The sequence below is a fragment of the Otolemur garnettii genome, unplaced genomic scaffold (genome assembly GCF_000181295.1).
Source record: "Otolemur garnettii isolate 467f Iridium unplaced genomic scaffold, OtoGar3 scaffold00059, whole genome shotgun sequence".
Classification (NCBI taxonomy): domain Eukaryota; kingdom Metazoa; phylum Chordata; class Mammalia; order Primates; family Galagidae; genus Otolemur; species Otolemur garnettii.
The window spans coordinates 3,409,828-3,434,528 of record NW_003852454.1 but is presented as its reverse complement, the minus strand read 5'-3'; the positions used below and the strand labels follow the sequence as shown (position 1 = coordinate 3,434,528).

Genomic DNA, 24,701 nt, shown 5'->3' with positions numbered 1-24,701 from the left:
AAACAAGCGATCCCATCTCAGGGTGGGCAAGGGACTTGAATAGAAATTTCTCTAAAGAAGACAAGCACACGGCCTACAGATATATGAAAAAATGCTCTCCATCCTTAATCATCAGAGAAATGCAAATCAAAACTACTTTGAGGTATCACCTAACCCCAGTAAGATTAGCCCACATCACAAAATCCCCAAACCAGAGATGCTGGCGTGGATGTGGAGAAAAGGGAACACTTCTACACTGCTGGTGGAAATGCAAATTAATTTGTTCCTTTTGGAAAGACATCTGGAGAACACTGAGAGAACTAAAAATAGACCTGCCATTTGATCCTGCAATTCCTTTAGTAGGTATATATCCAGAAGACCAAAAATCAAATTATAACAAAGATATTTGTATCAGAATGTTTATTGCAGCCCAATTCATAATTGATAGGTCATGGAGGAAGCCCAAATGCCATCGACTCACGAATGGATCAATAAATTGTGGTACATGTACACCATGGAATACTATGCAGCCCTAAAGAAAGATGGAGACTTTACCTCCTTCATGTTTATATGGATGGAATTAGAAAATGTTCTTCTTAGCAAAGTATCTCAAGAATGGAAGAAAAAGTATCCAATGTACACAGCCCTATTTTGAAACTAATTCATAGCTTTCATAGGAATGTCATAACCTAATTATAGCCTTAGAATATGGGAAGGGTATGGGAGAGGGGAGGTGAGGCGGGTGGATGGGGGGAGGGAAGGTGATTGGTGGGGTCACCACTATGGTTTATCTTACAAGGGTACAAGTGAATCTTTCTAAAAGCAGAGTATGAATGTCTTAACTCAATAACTAAGAAAATGACATGAAGGTTATGTTAACCAGTTTGATGAGAGTATTTCAAAATGTATATGAAAACAGCACACTGTACCCCATGATTGGATTAATGTACACAGTTATGCTATAAGAAATAAAAAAAAATTGTCTTACTCCAAATTTTCTTCTGACTTCCAGTCTCCACGCCCGAGCTACTCCTAGCTGTCTTGCTAAATTCTCGACACTGACATCTCCCCCATGAATCAGCATCTCCTCCTGATTTCTTTCCTGTTCAAACCTCATTTACTGAATTTACATTCTGCTTACTAGACATGGCAGAACAAAGTTAAATAAGATTTCGGCCATGTTCCCAAGGAACATCAGGGTTTCCCAGACTCAGCCCTATTGACATTCAGGGCTAATCTGTGTTGTGGGGCTGTCCTGTGTCCTGTAGGACACTAAGAAGCACGCCCAGCCTCTATCCACGAGATGTCAGCAGTATCCTCCTCTCAGCCAGGAAAATTAAACTATCTGTAGACATTGCCACACATGACTTGCGGAGCAAAATCAACTCAGTTAAGAACCACTAGTCTAGATGCAGAGACAGAAAGTTACAGAAAGGGACAATTTCAGTATGAAGTAGATGTAAGCACAAAGTACAGAAATGACCTATGGAAAAATTAAATCGAAGTTTCCCAAAATATTCGTATCTACCCTGATGAACCAGGTCAGTCAATAACCTAGAGCTTAGCCTCATGAAGTAATTAAAGGACAAGTTAAGGGACAGGAGGGACAAATGCTAGTCCTTTTGTAAAAACTAGTTTGCATTTGTTGATTTATTTCATTCACACAGTAATCCTCCAAGGCAGGAGTTATTTCCCTTTCAGGAGTGTCCAACCCAAGGTGGGGGATATGATTGTTGATTTTTCAAGGACTTTTTTTTGCTTATTTGTAGTGCCAAATATCACAAAAAGTATGCTCAAAGCTACACGTGGGTGGTTCCTTTCCATCACCTATCGTCTTCACACTCTCATCATTTTTGGGCCATCCCAGAATTTCTGGTCATGCCTGGAGGATGCAGTGCCATGGTGTCCATCCTATCTGTTCCCTCTTCGGGTCCCTGTGTGCCTTTCCTTCAGTTTCACCTGGGGCCTCTCCTCTTAAACATTAGCCAAAATGAACCCTAATGCACAGCTTTCTCCCCACTGCAGGCCAAGTTCAAGATCAAGCTCACAGCTGGGCTTTCTAGCTTTGTTCTTCTGATTTCCACCTGGGTTCCCAGACATCCCCCTAAGGGCATCTTGTGAGCATGATTGAGCATGGCAAGTGTTTGTTCCTGCTCTTCCCTCCTTTGTTCTTTCTTTCCCCTGTGATGGAAAAGATGACCCTCCAGTAGCTCTCCTACAACGCACAGAAACAAGTCAAACATTACCAGTGGCTCTGGTTTTCAAGGACCTCTGGCAGCTGCGCTGGCCTGTTAGGGCAGCACGTCTGACAGGCCCTCTGCTGGGCAGATCAGGAGGCATGGGGAGGTGGGACACATCTCCAGAAAGAGGGCACATTTAGGCAGATTATTGGCTTTAAAGCATCAGAAACTATGACTTTGTTATGGTGGGCAGAGGGTATGAAAAGCAGGGCAGCCCTAGAAAGTGTTTTTCTTGGTTCTGACCTTCCTTACTGCTGTTTTTGGTAATACCAATAACTCTCATTTGTAAGAGCTGACCTCCCAACTCTGCACCTCACCTTCCATTCTCCCTCCCCTTCTAGATGGGGGCGATAACACAGAGAGGGAAACTCTGCAAGTTCCATCCGGCTCCAGAAAACTAAGGATGCTTAACTCTGCTTTTCCAGCTGTGGACACTCCCTGTGAGGCTGTGAGAAGAGCTGGCTGAAGGTCCTTCTTCTTCCTGCTTGCTAAACCTCTAGAGCAGTGGTTCTCAACCTTCCTAACGCCAAGGCCCTTTACTACAGTTCCTGTGGGTTGTGACCCACAGGTTGAGAACCGCTGTGCTAGAGCCAGAGCAGCTCTTCCATGACCTGTCCCTAGAAGTGGTGAGCTTGGCCCCTTGTTCTTCCTTTGATGCAACCTTGCCCTGCATGTTGCAGGCCCTGGCCGTGCTCAGTACCCCACCCCTTTCCCTGTGCTCAGGAGAAGGGATGTTCTGGGCACAAAAGGGCCTGAAAGGTGTCAAACAACCTGGACATCTTATAATTGGAGAGGGAAAGTGAGAAACTAAGTCTTAATTATGAGCAAAAGAAAACCATTCTGAATGATTTGAACTAAAAATTGAAAGGATATAAAATGGCTGCAAAATGGGCAGGAACAAGGGTGAGTCAAGTGCAGTACCAGTCAGGCATGCCACTCACTGTCACTCTATCGGATGTGATGTAGCTGCTGCCACAGCCAGAACCACCTTTGTTCCCAAAACAGCCGCCTCTGGACCTAGATGGGAAGCTGCCATGTCTGTTTCTGTTCTTGTCTTATTAATAGCATCTGATCCACAGACTGGGCAGGTCAATGTGATTGGTCACCCCAGGTCACAGCCCTGCCCTGGTTGAGAGGTGATCTTGCAACCCTCCTGGACTGAAACGGCATGTTCTCCAAACACAGGTTAGAAGCTTGACTGGCCATCATAGCAAAAAGAACCACTTTTTGCCCCACAGAAAAGTGATCATTCAGTTACAATTTTCCCCAACCTTCCTTAAATTACAGGTGCAAAGCTGAGTCCCAGAGGGAAGAATGGCTTAATTCCCAAGGACATGTGACCAGGGTAAATCCGCTTCATCTCCTGTGCCAACACCTCTTCAGAGTGATTGAATAGAGCCCTACTGAGGCATCTCGAGGCTTTCCGTGCCTGGCATTGGGAGGGGTGGGGCCATGGCTGCTAGGCTGTCCCACAACATGCTGCTTCTCACAAAACATAGGGTATCCTGCTGGAAAGCCTGACCGTTTCCTCTGGGCCACCTTAGTTTGTGACCCACATATGCACAGCACTTGCTGTGTTGAGCACCATCACTTTGCGAGAGCAGAAAAAAGCTTGGTAATAGGCTTGTATGTATATGGATTCTTGTTTGGCTGCTCGCAAACCTAGCTATGTATGAGAAGCACCCAGAGGCCTGTCTCCACAGAGGCCTACTGATTCAGAATCAACAAGAATGACTGAGGATGGAGAAGAAAATCCTCAGTCCACTAGAAGCTGGGATGAAGGAATTTGGGTTTAGAAATAGCTGGAACACTTGCATGTATCACAATATCTGGAGAACAGCGTTGCAGCTGATCTGACTACCTTCTCTAGACTTTAACCAGCCTTCCCAACAGGGACCTGGGGTCATTCTTCTGTGTCCTGTGCAATTTTTGGAACCTTACAGGCTTCTAATTCCTAGTAATTATCCAAAGTTACACTGCTGTTGCTGCATCTAACACTCAGTAATGCAGTCTTCAGGATGCCATCGATCAACTCTACAGGCACCTTAGGAAGGTGCTGTAGGTATGGACCACTTCCCCAGACTGTCAGGAATCCTGCCCGTACTACAAAAGGCCCCAACTGGTGCAGGACTGCGGATGAGCCTCTGTACCGGCTGCTGTCTGGCACAGGCTTTTCACACAGGATGTGCACAGCTAAAACGGACAGAGCCCCCTGCGCCAGGGCACCGGCCCAGGCCTTTATGTGCTAGCTCATTCAATTCTTACCACCTTATAAAGTAGGTGTAACTACTTCCATCTTACTCATAAAGCAGGCTCAGAAGGCACCAAGTACCATAGCTGGAATTTAAATCTAGGCATTTGACTCCAGAGCACTCATTTTAAACCTCTTTGGACCTTAATAAGATGCTTTGCTTCCTGCCCACTCTGCCTTCTAACCATCACAGCTGAAGCTTCCCCACTGTCACCTGCTCACAGTCAACACCAGCAACTGTGCTCTTCTAAGGAGCCCTTCTTATGCAAATGAGCCATACTGATAGATGCTGCTGCCATGACCTTGCATGTGATGCTAGTAACTGGCTCCTTCACATCTGAATCCCGGTTAGGTTGGTCAAATCTAGCTGTCTTTATGTCCATGGCCTGGACCACCCTGCTCCAGAATTACACCCGGCATGTGGTGCAGTCTCCCCTTTCTACAGGGAGTATATCCCAATACCCCCAGTAGATGCCTGAAACTGGATAGTATCAAATCCTATATATACTATGTTCTTTCCTACACATACATACCTATGACAAAATTTATTAAATTAAGCATAATAAGAAATTAAAAATAATAAAAGAATATACTGTAACAAAAAGTTATCATAATATCTTATTATACCCTACCAGCAATAAGTAAGGTATTAAACTAAGACCAGCCTTTCCAGTTCTTTTCATATACCTCTCTCAAAACCTCTGCAGACTGGACTCATCTGCACCAACAATCGCAAGACAACAAAGGGCACTGAACATGCAGACTCAGGAGAGCCAGCCTGGGACAAGCAAGTATCCTGAACCCACACCTGGCACACTAAGCAAGGGCTAATGAATCACAGCCATAAATGAAATGCAAGATTAATGTAGTTATTTAATGACACAGGAGAATGACATGTTATAAAACAATCTGGTTACAAGTAGTAGGCAGAAGATAATTTCTCTTTTGATAAAAAAATTAAAAATGCATATTAACATGCATAGAAAAACCTGGAAGGTTACATACCAAAATACCAACAGTATTTACCTCTGTCCATTAATTATTCTTCCCTTTGTGTATTTTTAAAAACATAATTATTTCTGAATAAAAAAGGAAAGCATGATACTGGAGAGAGTTACGAGTTAGGAATCCAAGAAAACAAGCCAGGCGCACAGGAGTCAAGGCTTGAACACCAGGACACCTGCAGCCAGTGGCAGCAGTCAAGCCCAGAGGGGGGCGCTGTGCTTTCCGTACTGGAATGTTAACTATCAGTTTCCTCCATTTGATGTTCTCGGCGTACTTACGTTTATTGAGACTCTACAAATATTAACTTGCACAACAGCAAAATGATGCTGGCAGTTTTGGCTCAGAGTTTTGAACTGTTAACTGTTTTGTACTTATGCACTACCATAACACAACAGAAATCAAGTGCGCCTACAACAAAAAACTCACCTGACTGACTTAGCTATCTTTTTCTGACCACTGTTTATTTTCAGTTTTCACTACAGATCTTATTTTTTGTTTCATGGATCTGGAAGAAGTAATTTTTCTCACCAAGAAACTAACATAGATGGATGCTGAGCACTGTGGGCTTGGCTTTACGCCTACCGATAGTTGGCCCTGGCTTCTAAGAGCGCTGCAGCGTTGGACCGGCTTCCCACAACCCAGACCACCTTCAAATCAACAAACCTGGAGGAGGAATGTCACTATTCTTTTATTTTTTTTTCTTTAAAGTATCGCCAGATGAAGATCAGCAGTGTATTACACCAATATTGGTGTAAATGAAGCTCACAAATCTCAATCTCCCTCCTCCCACCCCCGTTAGGACTGCTAGGGACACTATTTAAATAACAATGACAAATAACCCAAATTTCTTACTCTAAAAGAAAAAAGAAACTGGGAAAGGCTCATTTTTAAAAAAATCAAGACTATATAAAAATGATGGTGCCTTTATCCTAAGGTGCTTCATGGGTATTTCTCAAAATTCTCTGCCCTTATATACTGCAGCATTTTTAGGAGGGGTCAGGAGACATAATAATACCATGAAGATCCTACAAACAACTAACACTAAAAAAGCCCTGAGACTATTTTTGCATTACCATCATCTGTCTAGTATACTAAGTTACCTTCTACAATAAGTCAGTACAGAAATCCATGCCACAGAAATCTTCAAAAACCGAGAAGGAACAAAAAAATTATATTAAAACAATGACGTAAGTTTGCGTGTATTTAAAATTAAAATGGCATATTATCACCACAAAAACACTAGAGAAATGCTTGCCTTGCCCTTAGGTAACCAAGAAATATTAAAGTCTGTTTTATGCCTCCAAAATAAAAGACACTTAGTGAAAAAAAAAATCACAGTGCTCAGTGCTTCCAACCTAAGTCAATTCATATTCTTGTTACGTAGGTCCAAATTCTACGGCTACAAAATTCTTTGTTAGAGCAAGAAAAAAAATTGCATTTCAGGACAAAGCTATTCCAGATGAAAGGAAGTTGTGTCTTCAGTGTGAGAACTGCCTTCTGTCAGATGATTTCTTGCTAATGTGTTTAAAGATTTTTGACTTCTCAACCTTCTTGGTCTTCTGGTAGCCAAATCCGCCGCCACCTCCTCTCTTTCTTTGCTTGCCTTCATTGCTGCTCACGTCTACACGTAAATGCTAAGGAAATCAAGCAACGAAGGTAACAAACTCCAATCGTACACTACCCGGAGAAAAGCCGCAGGTGCACCACCGCCCTGCCACCTCAACCCTCTCTCAACAGCATCAGCCTCTACAATGTACTTCCCGAAAAGCAGGAGTGGCTGCAAGATCCTGGTCTAAAATGAGCAGGCATGTAATTTCCTCCACACAATGAAATTTATGAGAATGAGTGACAATGGGTTATAGTTCAATAAGGAAATTTATAGGAACACATCTTAAAAGAAAAAAAAAAACTCAGTGTCAAAACAAATGACTTCCACTTCTGTCTGGGTCTGGTCTGAGTATGCTTAACCGAGGGGAGGAGCCGTTCCTCCTGTCACACAGTCCACTGTGTATGCATCACAGCAGACTTTCACTCAGTGCCTGCAACAGGGACGGCAACTCAAAATTTTGTTCTCTCTAGTCCCCTCAGAGGCAATCAGAGGTATTCCCTTTCTTTACCTTTTATCTTGAGCAACACTATGTTTCAGTTCTCTTTTGCTGAACTTGGCACTTTCTCGACTAAACCCTTGAAGGGCACCAGGAGTGAAACTCTGGAAAGCCCCCTTCTCTCCCACTGCACAGCATCCTGCTCCTCCAGACCCCTGCAGCACTCAGCTCTGCGACTGTGTCTCTCTGCGCTTCTGCTAAAATGCACAGCTACCTCTGGTCCTCACTGCCTCACAAACTTCTTTAAAAGCTTACGTCACAAGTTCCCCTATTCCTGAACCCTCACCTTGACTATGAATGCCTGCTCACCCCCTCCTTCTCCAGGTCCTGTGCCAGCACAGACAAGTAAACACTGAGCAGGATGAGCAGCAAGTGTGCCCCCCAACTCACTGCAGGGCCCCCAACGCCCCTGTCAAGCTTTTGTTCCTTAGTTCCAGGATGACTTCACAACAAAGAAAAGGATACTCAGGTCAACAAAAGGAGGCACCTTGAAACCAAAGGACAGAGCAACTTGAGGCAAATTTAAGTTATGTACATTGAAGATCTGTTTCAGAGAATGGGAGTCGTATGCGCGAATGTAGGACTTATACGCTTCCTGGGCTGACTTATGAAGAAAGTAGTTCTTTTCAATCAATTGTTCAAGCTGAAAAAGAAAGAAACTTTGGTTTTAATATAATAAAAACACAGATTTCAAATATTGTAATCTAGAGCAAAGCCATTCCCTTGACAATATTTATTCTAATATTCTTGCTCCAGGCTTTGGACCTGGGGCACAGGACTGTGGCCATCAGCACAGCAAGAACCTGGCAAGGCCACACAGTCCAACCCCCCATTTTATGACAGGCAGACACAGAGGACAGGGACTCCCCACTGAAACATTGCAAACCAGAGGTTGGGACCAGGTTCCCTCTTACAAATGTTTAAACAAACATACCTGAGACTGAATGTTAGAAATTTTAGACCAGGAAAAGTCAAATTCACTTAATGGAACCTAAAAAAAAAAAGTATAAAGATTAGTAAACCAGGATGATACTTATTAGGGAAGTATGACTAGGATGTGGAATTCCCTCAGGACAGATGGCAAAATCTGCTTTCTCTGGTGTCCCAATGTCAATGGAAAAGATTTATCCTCACTTTGCTGACTTAGGAAACTTGTACTTTCTTTCTGAAAGGTAAGGTGAGGAACTGAACATGGGCGAGAAATTCATGAAGCACTTTTCTCTAGGAATCTCTATAATCCAGGTTATTTGGAGTGATGACGCAGCCTGACTGAGGCTCCTAGTTAGGACCATCAGCCTTTTTCTCCTTGTCAGGAGAAGGGCACTATTAACGCACAGCCCCTACAGGGTGGCTCTGTTGTCACTCATCACTGACTAGATGGTGCCAGACTATGCTAAGTACTTGGGTGGGGCGGGGGGAGGTGTCCAGAACTTGGATACTGCCCTCAAAGAGCGTGTAGTCTTGTGTGGGGAAGACAGACAATGTGATAAAATAACAATTTGATAAGTACCTGTGCTGTGGGAACATGGAGAAGGGCAGGAGAGCAGAGATGCTTCCCAGAACAGACAGCAGCTAGCTGAAACCAGAACATTCTAGAGAAAGCGTGCAAAGGCTGCAGAACAATTCAGGGAACTGCACATAGCTGCAGGGTGGAGAAAACCCACCTGGCCAGGCTGTGCCTGGGAGGCCAGCGGGGAGGCAAGTGTCAGAAGAGAAGGCCTGACGTGCGCTCCCGAGGCCTGGCAACAAGGAGCCCTCACGGTTCTGATGGAGTCAGTTCTGGGGGGATGAAAGGAGGACAAAGCCGGATTAGGGTGGACGTGGACTGAATAGCAGGCAAACTGAAGAAGAGACAGTGGCAGCAGAATGGGTTTAGGGTGGAAGTTACTTTTTCACCCCAAGGGATCTGTGACAGTAAAGCACTAATTGCAGGAAAAAGATCAAAGGCCACGCATGGAGAATGGGGACAGAGGAGGCAGAGAGGCAGGCAGGGGCAGGATGAAGGGAGGTTCCTACTGCTTTACACAAAGTAGGAAGGAAAGACCTGAGGATGAAGGGATGCAACCAAGACTGCAGGAGGGGAGCAAGGGGAGAGGAGAGATGCCCAGGCGTTGACTGAGGGAGCATAAAAGGACTGAACAAAGTTTCAGAGATGTACGGAACAGGAGAGGAGAGACTGGGACACAGTGGTGCTGCTGAGCAACCCAGAGCTACAGGGCCGAGCCCTGGGTGGTTCCTTCTGTCCACACCTCCTGGGTCAGAAGTGGATAACTCTTACTTGCTTCATTGCTGTAACTATTTTAATAACACTGTCCTGTGTAACACTGTGTTACCGGCACAGTGACAGATGCAGAAATAGTTCCTGCACATCAAGAAGAATTTGTTTCCAATTTAAAATGTTCCAAGCAAAGATTTTTACCTTGGATTGCTTCAAGTAACGAAGGAAACCCAATTCTTCTGGGCGCAAAATGAGTAGAGCATGACCTCTTCCATTCAGGCCTCTGGCTGTTCTACCTACACGATGAATGTATTCCTTTGGTAGAAAAAGCAAAACCCAAGTTAATGCACTGACTTCCACATGAGCCTATAGGCAACATGTCTGCACTTCTGACGTGTGCATGGTGGTAACAGAGACATGTCAGTAATCTGTACTGAGACGATGTGCCTCCCACAGGACTGGGCCCCGCACAAAGCTAAGCCAGCAATCCCTTTGAACACATCATCCCCAGAGGGCTAACAGGCTAATGACCAAGGCCTAGAAAGGCTGAACATAATCAATGTTCACAGCCACACCGTGCTCTAATGAAAGAAGCATTATGCATGCTTCATCTTCAGAATGGCTTAAAACACCCCCACAACGTTTTACTACACACATCACACTATCTTATTCACATCTTCAAGTAAATTTTCTTACTGTTCTTAACTGATCATTTCAGGAATCTAATATTCTTAATTTAAATCCTACTGATGCCTCTAAAACCTGTGTGTACACCCCATTTGTGCTTTGTAAAGCCCGAAATACCAACACCAGACAGATACCACAGTCACTACGTAATAGGGATAAACCTTAGGAATGAGACTGTGGTACTTCCCAGGAAGCCCGGAGAGTCAGTAGACTCCTCAATGTAGAACCATTCTGAAGACACCCCGCACACGCCAGTTACCTTAGGGTCATCTGGAGGGTCGTACTGAACAATCCAGTCAACTTCAGGAATATCCAGCCCTCTTGCTGCCACGTCTGTACATAACAAAATCCCTGAATCTGCATTGCAGAACTGGAAGAATGTGGTCGTGCGCTTATTTTGCTTCTGCTTCCCCTAGAATCAAATAAATGTAAAAACCCATTAGAGCTAGAACCTTTAGGCTGATTCTAAGAAATCTAGTTGTACAACCTCCAAACTTGGAGTCATTACCCTATTTTGTTTCACGCTCACCTCAAGGCTTGTGTCCTATTTCCCCAACTGGCCCCTTGAGGATAGTCTCTTCCCCTCTTTGAAGTCCTCATCTCTCCACAAAGTATTCACCACCCAGTGGTGATCAAGTTACTCAGAAAAAATTTGAGGAGACAGCAGTACCTCCAATCCCATCATCTATAGGACTTGTTTTCAATAAGCTCATCATAATCACTTACATGAATAGCCAAGACAGTCAAATCAATGTAGTTCAGCAACTCGTAGTGGTATTTGACGGATTTACAAGATGAAAAGAAAACCATTAGTTTCTTCTTTCGGTTCTTCTTAAGGAATGTAAAGAGCAGTAGGAATCTCTTTTCAGAGGGACAAACAACATATCCCTAGAAATAGTTCCAGCAAACAGATACTAATGAATCCAACAGATTTTCAGCTTCACAAACCAATGTATTTCAAGAGCACAGGTAAACACAGCATATAAACTATGATGCCTTACCTACAGCAAAACCTGTGTGTACACCCCATTTGTGCTTTATAAAGCCTGAAATACCAACACCCAACTAAACAACTTTAAAAACTAAAACAACTAAACCAAGGCTTTTAAAACTACACCCACTTATAAAGAACATTTTGTTCATCGAAGACTTGATCTTGAAATTCTCATTTTAACCAACTTAGTTTAGATCTGTTACTTCGCTTCTACCTATTCATAGGTATGCAATCTGAACCAGTCTGTCCATCATCTAAATTCATCTTGCATCATACTGAGATTATTAAAAACATTTCAAACTGGCATCAATTATTAATAATGCCTCCCATGTGACAAGTGGCATCAACAGAGTACAGAGAGATGACCAAATTATTTTCAAGAGTTCATGGCCTAGAGTGTCTAGATCTACTACTCAAGTTCATTATATAGAAGATGGTCCTCCACTTACAATGAGGCCATCCTGATAAATCCACTGTGAACTGAAAATAATTTAAGTTGAAAATGCATTTAATACATCTAACCTATCAAACACCATAGCTTATAGCCTAACCTTGTATGTGCACAGGACACTTACAATAGTCTATGGTGGGGCAGAATCATCTAACATGAAGCTTATTTTACAACAAAGTATGGAGTATATCACATAACTTAGTGAATAATGTACTGAAGTATGGTTTCTACTGAACATATATCATCTTTGCACCATCATAAATTGAAACTGTTAACGGTTGGGGACTGTATTTGAATCAAAAGTTCACCGACCTATTTGCTTTCTGGATGATCCTCCAATAATTACATGAAAACATCAAGACCTTAAGGTTTTTTTTTTTTTTTTTTGGAGACAGTGCCTCAAGCTGTCCCCCTGGGCAGAGTGCCGTGGCATTACAGCTCACAGCAACCTCTAACTCCTAGGCTCAAGCGAGTCTCCTGCCTCCACTTCCCAAGTAGCTGGGACCACAGGCGCCGGCCACAACGTCCGGCTATTTTTTGGTTGCAGCCGTCATTGTTGTTTGGCGGGTCCGGGCTGGGGATTCAAACCCGCCACCTTAGGTGTACGTGGCTGGCGCCTTAGCCGGTTGAGCTATAGGCGCCGAGCCAAGACCTTAAGGTTTTAAGCTGTTGATAAAAAAGTACCTGCTCAAGACCATCCACTGTCGCATTAGTTTTATCATCATCAACACCCACATACAATGGCTCCTTTTTCAGAGAAATCCTTGCTAGATCTTCAACTTTTCGAGTTTGTGTGGCAGAAAAGAGCATTGTCTGTCTGCGTGCTGAAAAAAATAAATGTAAAAACCACTTCAGTCTTCCATGGACTCTTCATAATTATTTCACAACTACAAATGCTCTAGTTAGAATGATTAGAAATGGAGCTATTACTATAGATTTTATGGATATTATAAAGAATGGGCATATCATGAAACATTGGGTCTACACATTTGAGAACCAGATGAAATGGACAAATTCCTTAAAAGATACTATTCAAGAAAGAAAAAATGAGCATAACCACAATCTACTAAAGAAATTTCAGTCAAAACCTTCATGAAAAGAAAATTTCGGGCTGAAAGAGATTCCACCGGTGAATTGTATCAGATATTTAAGATTATCAGTTCTTCACAAACTCTCCAGGAAATCAAAGAGGACCCTTCTCTTGCCAACACATTCTTTGAAACCAACTAGTAACCCTGCATAAAAACCTGATAATGTCATCGTATGAAGTAAAACTATACAGCAATGTAATTCATGAGCACCAGAAGGAGAATTTCTAAATGGAGTTTTAGAGAAGTGAATCCAGTAACATATGGAAAGGATAATGGATCATGACCAGGTAGGACTTATACTAGAAATTCAGGGTTGATTTAACATTTGAAAAAAAAAAATACAAAAAACCAAAACCAAAAAAACTCCCAATATAATTTAGCCTATTAACAAACTCAAGAAAAAGTATCTGATTATCTCAATAGACACAGAAAATACATTTGGCCATCTATTTCTGGTTAAAACCCTCAGCAAATCAGAAACAGAAGGGATCTTCCTCAGTCTGATAAAGGACCCCTACACAAAGCTTATGACTAACTTCATACATGCTCAGTGGTGGAAAACTGAACACTTTCCCCTAAGATCAGGAACAAGACAAGGACGGCAGCTCTCACCATTTCTCTTCAGTATTGGCCAGGTCAATCAGGCAAGAAAAAAAATTAAATAAAGAAGCGATAATGGGGCACCTGTGGCTCAGTGAGTAAGGCGCCAGCCCTATATACTGAGGGTGGTGGGTAAAAACCTGGCCCCGGCCAAACTGCAACAAAAAAATAGCCAGGTTCTGTGGTGGGCACCTGTAGTCCCAGCTACTTGGGAGGCTGAGGCAAGAGAATCACCTAAGCCCAAGAGGTGGAGGTCGCTGTGACGTTACGGCACTTTAACTTTACCGAGGGCAGCAAAGTGAAACTCTGTCTCCAAAAAAAAAAAAAAAAAGAAAAAGAAAAAGAAAAAAAGAAGTGAAAATGTACTTGTAAATGACTGTCTATTTAGAAAATCCCCAAAGCTAGGATCATCTGGAAAGTAGTACCAGACAATCACTGAGTACAGGAATAACTATCTTGCGGGATGCTAGATCAATATACAAAAATCAGCTCTCTCCCTATATATGAGCAACAAAGCAATAAACCATTGGAAATTGAAATTTTAACATAATACTCAGGGATAAATCTGACAAGAGATGCGAAGAAAACCTGTGTATTAGAAACACCAAAAAAATTATACAGAGAAATTAACAACCTAAAAAATACAATCTTGATTATGATTCCAGATTTTTTGTGGGGTAGACAGAAATCGACAAATGATTCTAAAATTTGTAAGGAAATGCAAAGGACAAGAACAGCCAAAACAACTTTGAGAGAGAACAAACTTGGGGGCTAACACTACCTGTTTTTTCAAGACACAAAAGGAAGAACCACAACTTTCATATGATGCTGACAGTAATGCAAAACGGTACAAGGGCTTTGGAAAATACCTGGCGGTTTCTGAAAGTTAAACAGACACCAGCCATTCTGCTCAAGAGAAAAGGTTTATGAGAAAACGAGATCTATGACCCTACAGAGAAGGGTGGATGAATGTTCGTAGCAACTTTATCTGTAATAGCCCTAAATTGTACGAAAGATCCATCAATAGATAAATGGATAAACTGGTACACTCATAATTAAATGCTACTGAAGATAAAAAGAACTGATGCAACAGCATGGATACATCTCCAAAGATTAAATGAAGGAAAGATTAGGCCAATAATGGAGTATATACCGTATGATCCCACTGATACAAACCTCTAAAAATGCAAGCTGATCTACAGTGACAGAAAACACATCAACAGTCATGGGAGGGAGAGATGTGTGAGAGCAGGGATGAGTGGAGGGACTGCAAAGCGGCCAGAGGAAACCTGGAAGGTGATAGACGTGTTCACTATCTTGTGTGCAGTGATAGTTTCATGGTGGTGAACACATCAGAGAGCACCGAACTGTACGCTTTACATGTGTACATCTATTTACGTCAATTATCTTGATAAAGCATTAAAGAAGGATAAATCAAATAACGAATAGGATTATGGTTCTACTACACTTATAAGCAGTTTATAATGGTGCAGTATTATAATCAAGGCCAAGGTGGGCGTAAGCCAAATATAACACATAAGGCAATGAGGAGATGTTAGATAAGGTAAGAACCGGTGGTGGGCAGCGCCTGTGGCTCAAAAGAGTAGGGCACCAGCCCCATATGCCACAGGTGGTGGGTTCAAACTCAGCCCCGGCCAAACACTGCAAAAAAAAAAAAAAAAAAAAACAAAAAAAACAAAAAAAAAGCAACTTTAGGGCAGCGCCTGTGGCTCAGTGAGTAGGGCACCGGCCCCATATACCAAGGGTGGCGGGTTCAAACCTGGCCCTGGCCAAACCACAAAAAAAAAATAGCTGAGTATTGTGGTGAGCGCCTGTAGTCCCAGCTACTCAGGAGGCTAAGGCAAGAGAATCACCTAAGCCCAAGAGGTAGAGGTTGCTGTGAGCTGCATGACGCTGCCATGGTACTCAATCAAGGGTGGTAAAGTGAGACTCTGTTTCTTAAAAAAAAAAAAAGATAAGAACAGGTGGTGGGAGAAGAAATGAGACCTATGTCAGGACTGTTTAACTTACATTATATATACTAACTTTAATGTCTGTATTCCAAGCTGCTTCTAAGGTTGACTGGTACAATTAACTCACTTGGCTATGGTCAAAGTCTGGTATTAATACAGTTTTTGATAAGAAAAACTCTGAACTACCTCCCATAGGTACTTTGCAGACTGCATGCAGACACCACCTACTTACTTGGCAGAAGTTTAATAATCTGCTTTAATTCTTCTTCAAACCCAACATCCAAGATACGATCAGCCTCATCAATAACCAGACACTGTAGATTTTTATACATAAACCCAGGGGTGTTCTAACGAAACAAAGACAAAGAAAACCTGTTAGTTGTCAAGTTTGTTTTTCATATAAGGCAAGCACTAAATTATATAACAGTAGAACTTTCATGGTTGACCACCCCCCTATAGTGACCACCACCTTAGGTTGACCTAATTTTCATAGACCAGACATGTGTCACATGTACTTAATGGAAAATTGACCTCTATATATTGACCACCTCTGTAAGTTATGTCCTGAACACATGAACTGTGACACGTGTTAATTTACCCTCTAAAATTTGACCAGTTGAGTCCATTCCACACCAAGGGGTGGAATGAGTGGGCTTTGCTCCTTAGTGTATTTTTTCTTTAGTATAAGTTCTTTTCTCAAGTTTTATTACCACGTGTTGGACTAGGCCTAATGTCCTATTACTTATCACATATTGTACATTTTTCTAACGTGAAGGACTGGTCTCAATTGTAGGTACATCCTATAATTACTTAAAAATTTTATAGTTAATAGAGGTATTATGGCCCAAAGAAAAGAGGTGACATCGAATGAAATAGCTGATCCACATTTTCTGGAAAGCAGCAGCCAAAGAAAAGATGTCCAAACATTTGGAGTTAGCAAGGCCACAGTTAGCAACATCTAAACTCATAAACATGAATTCTTGGAGAGATATGGTAAGGAAGCGGACACCTGCAGAGGCAAAGGAGGAAAGTGGCATCTGAGGAAGTCAATGAAGCCACATTAAGCGGGTTCAAACAAATGAGGGCAGTTAATGCCCCATCTCCAGGCTGACAATCCAAGGAAGTTGCTTAAAAATTCACACAGGAATTTGGGTTGACAGATTTCCAAGAATCAAGGGTTTGGCTCAAGAAACTTAAACAACATCTTTAACAATGATGAGTGCAGACTCTTTTCAAGGCAATCTCTGACAGGAGCCTCATCAGGAAAGATCACAAACATTAAGAGCAGAAAACTTTCCAAAGAATGTTTCGAGAAACTAAAGCCCTTGGTGACTAGTACATTAGCCAAGACACATGATTCAAGAAATTGAAATCAAAGACCACTTAGAGATGGAACAAATGTACTGGTGCCCTAGTTGAGGAGTGGGTAAAGTGAGAAGTGAAAAAGAAGAAATGGTTGTATGTTGCTGCTATCAGACAACTGTAAGTGAATCATCTCACAAATACTGACACTGAAATTTCTCCCGCTAACACAACCTCAAAAATCCAACCCCCTCTTTCATATGAAAGCTATAGCCCAATTATAGCCCAAGAATATGGGGAAGAGGGAGAGGGAAGGGCGGGGAGAGGGGAGGAAGGACAGAGGGAGGGTGATTGATGGGACCACACCTATGGTCCACCTTACAAGGGTACATGTGACTCTTTCTAAATGTAGAATATAAACATAACTAAGAAAAGGCCATGAAGGCAATGTTAACCAGTTTGGTGAAAATATTTCAAATTGTGTATAGAACCAGCACACTGTACCCCATGACTGCATTAATGTACACAGCTGTGATTTAATTAAAACCAAAAAAACCAAAAAAACCCAACCCCCTGACCAAGGCATCATCCAAACATGTAAAATGCACCACTGAGCCTAGCTCCTGCAGTGGCTCATTACTAAACCACCAGCCTGTGGTCTACCTGTGGAAGCAGCTTCATTTGTGGTATCAGTTAATACTCTGGATGTTGTCCTCTGAATCAATTCTGCTTGGAATAAAGTTCAGCCAGAAATGATATAGAAGTGTTTCAAGAAAATCTGATTTGTTATGACCCAAGTGTATGATGTCTTGGTCTCAACAGTCTACCTCCCATGACAGAATTGAGGTGGCCAACTTGTAATGAATCCGACCCAAGAGCAATTTACCAAGTGCTACTACTGACCAAAGTATAAACTAGGGTAAAAGTGCACAAAGCAACTGAGGCAGTTGAAGAAGCAAGTGAGGATGACATACAAAGTGCAGAGATTCCAAAAGATGAGAATATCAGCATCTGGTAATGCAGCGGAAGTCACTTGCTGCATAAAAATGATCATTATGCTGGGTGGTGTGGCCCACATCGAGGGTACTTTTTCCACTTACATTTTTTTTTTTTTTTTTTTTTTTTTTTTGAGACAGAGCCTCAAGCTGTGCCCCAGGGTAGAGTGCTGTGACATCACAGCTCACAGCAACCTCCAACTCCTGGGCTCAAGAGAGTCTCCTGCCTCAGCCTCCCAAGTAGCTGGGACCACAGGTGCCCACCACAACGCCTGGCTAATTTTTGGTTGCAGCCATCATTGTTATTTGGTGGGCCCAGGCTGGATTTGAACCCGCCACCTTAGGTGTATGTGGCTGGCGCTTTAGCCACTTGAGCCACAAGCGTTGAGCTTCTACTTACATTTGAAATGAGAATAAGAAACAGACCAAGATTGACTCTTTTTTCAGAAAGAATGATTAAGCCATGAGAAAATGGTGAATGTATTGATTTTGTATAATACTGTATATATGATTATGTATGATATTCACTAATAAAAGCTGTGACGGAAAGTAAATACATGTATGTATCAGTGCAGTAGGCCGAGTCCTTATGTTGCCCAGCTTGTTACAGTCCCCTGGGTGGTCCACTCACAGTGTTGGACTCTCACTCTCTCTCTCACCTGCATGTGGTCTAGGAGACGACCTGGGGTGGCCACAATGATGTTGATCCCATTAGAGAGTTTCTGTGCTTCAGCAGATCTGTTACTGCCACCCATTACCAAGCCGTATGTGTGCACATGGTGAGTCATCAGCTCCTTAAGAACGCCAAAAGTCTGCATGGCCAGTTCTCTAGTTGGTGAGAGGATAAGGACTCCCGTTCCTAAAACGAAAAAAATAATATATTGTAAAGTCAAACTGTGGCTGTCACTATACGTCCCTAAAAACTACAACAAACTTCTAGGGAAATAATGGCAGAAACAAGCACATTAAAAGTTTACCATTCCTGGGCATGAACTTTAACTTCACAATGAGTTCCACTGCAGGGATAAGAAAAGCCAGAGTTTTGCCACTGCCTGTTTTTGCAGCTGCTAGAAGATCCCTAAATAGTAAAAAAGGGAAAAGACAAGACATTTAGTCCACTCATTCAGCAAATGTTTAGCATGTACTATTTGTGAATGTACACATTAATCATACCTGCCTTCCAGAAGTGGCTTGATACTTTTATGTTGAATTTCAGTCATGTTTGTAAAGCCCATTTCTTTTATTGCCTTCAAAGTATTTTCATTGACAAGATCATTTAAAGAAGCAAATGAAGTATCCTCAAAAGCACCTAAACGGAAGAGAGCGTATCATTAGCAAACATATCTTTTTAAGAGTGTCACCTAGGTGCTGTGGCCAAGTGGTCTAAGGGACTGGGTTAAGGCTCTGGTCTCTTCGGGGACATGGATTTGAAACCCACTGTGGCCAAGGTCATCTGTTTGAGACCGGGCACGGTGGCTCACACCTGTAATCCTAGTGCTCTGGGAGCCAGAGGTGGGTGGATTGTTTAAGCTCAGGAGTTCAAGACCAGCTTAAGCAAGAGCGAGACCCCATCTGTAAAAATAGTTGGGCACTGTGGTGGGTGCCTATAGTCCTAGCTACTCAGGAGGCTGAGATAAGAGAATCGCTTGAGCCCAAGGGTTTGAGGTTGCTGTGAGCTATGACTACACTCTATCAAGGGTAGTAAAGGAGACTATCTCTCAAAAAAAAAAAAAAAATACAGCTATACTTGCCTAGTCATTCCTATGTGATAATATTAAGAAAAAGACCATATACTTCTGAAGCTGCTGATGTCTGTGTGATTTAAAGCTTATACTGTAACCATGTAAGGGGTGAAGAGGTGGCATAATCAAAGGACATAAAACAAAAATGCCAAGACCAGGAAAAAAAAACCCTCAGTTTAAAAAATCCAGTTAACCTTACTCCAAAAAGACCACTGAGTCAGATGCAGCTACAGCAGGGATCAGAAGCAGAATCCCCTGGGAACTCCCACCCTGACATGCCCAGGCTGGAAACCAGGGATGCTCAGCCTTGGCAACACTGACAACTGACATTTTGGGTGAGATAATTCTTAGTTTGGGGAGGTGTCCTATGAGTTATAAAATTTTATGCAGCATTCCTAACTTCCACTAAGTAGATGGCCCCTAATTCTGGCAACCAAGAATGTCTCCTAGGGGGTGGGTGACCAACCTTCTCAGTATACCTGGGACACAGGTGGTGGATTCAGGACATTCAGTGCTAAATCTGGGAAAATTCTGTGAAAACTGCCCTGCTTGAGAACTGCTGCCAAAATGTCTCCAGTTTTGATTAAGCAAGTCTGGGTTTGCTCAGTATTTTAACAACTTAAGTAATTCATAGACATTTCTGATTGGGAGCAGCTAATTCCATTCTAAACTCTTGAGTTTACAAATGAACAAAGGCCAGAGGAGGTTAAAGGCACAAGTCCCTCCCTGACACCCACTTCAGCCTTCCTTCTTTACTAGTGACTGAGCCTGCATTAAACCCCTGCTCTCTAGACTTTAGGACCTGGAATGGACCTTAGACAAGGACAAATCAAAGATACAAAGCATCCTAGAAGCTGCTTTTGTACGTAGTATTTTGGGTTAGGAATGGAGAAAAGGAAGAAAACACAGGAAACAAAAATAACTAAGGCACCACAAAGTAGATGATAAAGAGAAAAACAGAAAGACATATAAAACATTTCTTCTTGATAGTTACTTTTTCCAAGTAAATTCAAAGCCATAGTTTAACTTTCAATATCATAATCTTCTAAGAGAGGCACAACATTTCACTTAAAAAAAAAAATCTGATTAAATTATAGCTGTGTACATTAATGCAATCATGGGGTACAATGTGCTGGTTTTACTTACAATTTGAAATGCTTTCGTCAAACACAGCCTTCACGGCATTTTCTTAGTTACTGTGTTAAGACATTTATATTCTACACGTAGTAAATTTCGCAGAGGTACAACATTTTAATAAGCTGTGTCTGGAACACTTCCTGGGAGTTACCTGTCAGTCCCATGGGCAGGCTGGGGACCTCACCGCCACCTTCCTCATTCTCTGGCTCCCCCGCGCGGTTTTCTGTTCCTTCATGTGCCTCAGCACTTTCTTCTTCAGATTCCCCTTTGTTTTCAGTTTTTGGTTTTTTTGCATCTTTGGTTTTTAAGAACAAAACACAAAATTTTTTTTCTTTAAATAAAAATGCCTCATGAAATTAACACAATAAAAGATTTGTGATGCAAAGAGGTATATTTTCAAAAGCTTAATATACTCAGTATTAATTTAAGAATCTTTTTGATTTGGTCATATTGGTACATAAAGATTTGGCAATATCTTAAAGGTTTCTTAATGTATTATACCACCTTATTTAACAAAACAAATTTTTAAAAAAATTTCAACTAAGCAATATAAAAATACTAATTAAAAGTTCCATACATTTCATTAGGAAAAAACTATATCTGAGTAACACAATTCTTTTGCTTTTGAGCCTTTGTCACCCTTGGTAAAGTGCTGGGGTGTCATAGCTAACAGCAACCCAAAACTCTGGGCTCAAGTGATTCTCTTGCCTCAGCCTCCCAAGTAGCTGGGACTATTGGTGCCCACCGTAACGCCTAGCTAATTTTTTTTTCTTTTTTTTAAGAAATGGGGTCTTGCTCTTTCTCAGGCTGGTCTGGAACTCCTCAGCTCAGCCTATCCACCTCTCTCGGCCTCCCAGAATGCTAGGATTACAGGTTTGAGCCGCTGCGCCCAGTTTTGAGTAACGTAATTCTTAAAAGTTCATTACAAGCACTGATTTTTCTTCCCATACCATACCAACTACATAAGTTTCTAGAAATGCTTATTTGTTTTAAAAATAAATGGAAAATCCCTAAACTCCTCATGTTCTAAGTGCTACACTAGAACAAAGCAAAGGAACAATCTACTGAGCTGGGCGACATAAACTGGGCTACTCCGTGGTTGTCAGCGGTGAGGAAGGAAACACAGGGCTTCCTAGCTCCTCAATGCTACACCCCCAACTTTCATCATGTGGCCCCAAACTACCTTTGCAATCCCCCCTCCCACTTCTCTCTTCAATATTCCACTCCAAATTGTGAATTCTATAGATCCACAGGTTCAAAAGCCATGGATATCATCAGCTGGTCTCCAGGCCCTACCACTTTTGTTTCCCCTGCAACAGTTCCTACACTTAACAGATAAGGTTAGAATCCCCAGCACTGTGACTCAATGCTTGTGAGTAGAAATAATGTCACTTCCTTGGGCATACTCAGATCAAGAACCATAAAGACACTGATAATTTCAGAACAGGATTATACTCTCTTTAAATCAGAACTAACTCTTCATCTTCATTTTTCCCCCTATTTTGTTTCACTTTCTATTTAAGCAATTTCTCATAACCTGTAAGTATTTTATCAGGCTGCATGGAGACAGCCATGTGTAGGAAAAGCGCAAAGTTCTTCTTTAAAAAAAGCCCTTATTTCAGGTAAGATATATAAATAGCATTATTTTAAGAACAAAACACAAAAATTTGGCAGGGTCTGGCAAAGTTTTTACAAGGGCCAGATAACAAATATTGTAGGTTTTTACAAGCTACACAGTCTCTGGTGTCATAAAAGACAGTAAGATGGACGCTACTGTGACCCAGTAAAGCTTGATTAACAAAAACAGGTGGAAGGCCAGATATCATGCTGACCCTCATTCTATCCTACCTCTAAACCTCTGCTTATTCACATCACTTAAAAAGTCCATCCCTTCACTTAAACTTGTTCAGATACAATCATCTTCAAAAAACAGTCCTTCCTTCTTGCCCATTTTACTCACTTGGAAATTACTGTACCATTTACTCAGGTTAGAACTAAATGCTATTTGCAACTAAGATGCCTTTTAAAGGAGGAATTTATGGTAGGCAAAAAAAAAAAAAAAATCTTTTGATAAAGAAAGGCCCAGGAAGATAGACCCTACTACCAACTCAGATTTCTTTATTGTTAGTAATTCTGCAATTTTGTTGGCAAGCAGGTTAATCTAAAACTCTATGCCAGCAGTTCTCAACCTATGGGTCACAACTCCATTGGGGGTCGAACAACCCGTTCCCAGAGGTTGCCTAAATACATCCTGCATATCAGATAGTTGCATTACTGATTCATAACGGTAGCAAAATTAGTTATGAAGTAGTAATGAAACGAAAATAATTTTATGGTTGGGGGTCACCACAACATGAAGAACTGTATTAATGGGTCGCGCCATTAGGAAGGTTGAGAACCACTGCACTATGTTATAGTCTGGTCTATCATAAAAAGCTGGCTAACTGTCCCAAAGAGCAAATTTCTAAAAAGAGTCTTATCCAAGTGTGGGGTTTTTTTTTCTTCCAAGGTTAAGAAATGTAAAAACGTGACATATTGCTCATTAGCTTGAGAAAAGTTAAAATGGACTCCCTGTTTCCAGCAAAAAAAAAAAAAAGTTTCTGTCAGCTACCAGGCTAGTCTGTGGTAGAGCGGCAGCAGAGGGTTCTCCTGAATGTCATGTACACACAGTAACAAGGAAGAAGGTGGGACGGTAACTGCCTGTGAAAAACTGCTTCAAGGGTGTTAGTTAAAGGAAAGTACCCACCAGGCCCAGCATCATTCACCATCTTTCTCTTCTTCTTCTTCTTCTTTTTCTTCTTTGATTCTGAATTGGGAGACTGCATTGCTGCTTGTCCATTGGTTAATATGGTAGATGTACTTTTCTGGGGGGATTTTTTTACTTTTACATTTTCCACTGTTTCTTCAGACACGTCTCCATTTTGGGTTTCTGACGAGCCCACTTTCATAGACTGTTTTAAGGATTTTTTAACTTTTCTACTTCCTACTGTTTCTTCAGTAGTCTCATCTCCATTTAGAGTTACTGACAGGTTCACATTTGAGGTCCCTGTTTAAAAGCAGAACATATACTATGGCAAAGGAGGGGAGATTTATTTAGAAACAGTAAAAAAGCACAAGAGAAATGCCTAGGACTAAAACTATTTAGCTTTTTCTTTTCATTCATGCACCTTGTTAAAACTGCTTGCAATTTATGGTATTCCACTATAGGAGAAAAATTTCCTTTAAGGGGAAAATGCTGGAAAAAACAAAGTTATATTGATTTAACTTCAAAAGACAATACCTCTGCCTTTAAGAAGTCTGGGACAGAAAAACTTTAATGAGGTCAGATATTTAAACAGATAGGGGTCAGATGATGGTAGTTAAAAAGTACACAGTTTAATTTTAAATATTTAATGAACATATACTTAATTAATACATTGAAAGGCATTTACATCTTATTCACATATCTGTTATTTCTTAGTTAACTTCCAAATATTCCACTCCAACTTTCCTAGACTGTAGTGAGTTGAAAGTTCAGTTGATAAAGCCACTTATTTATCCCAATATTCATCATGTAGATACAGTCACGTGCTGCATAATTACATTTTGGCCAATACGAACCACATATGATGGCACTCCCACAGGGTTATAAGAAGCCGGGCCATCACAGGGGTTGCAATGTCATGTATTTGTGGTGCTGCTGATATAAACAAACCTGGTGTGATGCCAGCTGTATAAAGTATATACAGTGTAATACACAGCACATACTATACATAGTTGGCAATGATAATACACAACTACGTTACTGGTTATATACTTACTATACTATATTTTTTATTGTTATTTTACAGTGTGCTCTTTTTACTTACAAATAAAGAGTTAAGGCTCGGCGCCTATAGCTCAACTGGCTAAGGCGCCAGCCACGTACACCTAAGGTGGCGGGTTCGAATCC

The 24,701-nt window shown here is 41.6% G+C and overlaps 1 protein-coding gene and 1 pseudogene across 1 annotated transcript in view; both read right to left on the bottom strand.

Annotated features, from left to right (window-relative positions):
* LOC100954623 overlaps window positions 1-4,853 on the bottom strand; it is a 32,489-nt pseudogene extending 27,636 nt beyond the window's left edge.
* Window positions 4,854-6,630: 1,777 nt separating this feature from the next.
* Window positions 6,631-24,701, bottom strand: part of DDX18 (DEAD-box helicase 18) — a 20,172-nt gene continuing 2,101 nt past the window's right edge. Inside the window, exons 2-14 of the mRNA XM_003792628.2 lie at window positions 23,517-23,816; window positions 20,922-21,065; window positions 19,065-19,200; window positions 18,869-18,969; window positions 18,551-18,750; window positions 15,827-15,941; window positions 12,615-12,754; window positions 11,212-11,373; window positions 10,745-10,897; window positions 10,000-10,113; window positions 8,515-8,571; window positions 8,046-8,223; window positions 6,631-7,096 (exon numbers count right to left, since the gene is read on the bottom strand). Coding sequence (XP_003792676.1) covers window positions 6,954-7,096; window positions 8,046-8,223; window positions 8,515-8,571; window positions 10,000-10,113; window positions 10,745-10,897; window positions 11,212-11,373; window positions 12,615-12,754; window positions 15,827-15,941; window positions 18,551-18,750; window positions 18,869-18,969; window positions 19,065-19,200; window positions 20,922-21,065; window positions 23,517-23,816 — 1,943 coding nt within the window. The 3' untranslated portion in view covers window positions 6,631-6,953. The remainder of the gene's footprint in view (window positions 7,097-8,045; window positions 8,224-8,514; window positions 8,572-9,999; window positions 10,114-10,744; window positions 10,898-11,211; window positions 11,374-12,614; window positions 12,755-15,826; window positions 15,942-18,550; window positions 18,751-18,868; window positions 18,970-19,064; window positions 19,201-20,921; window positions 21,066-23,516; window positions 23,817-24,701) is intronic.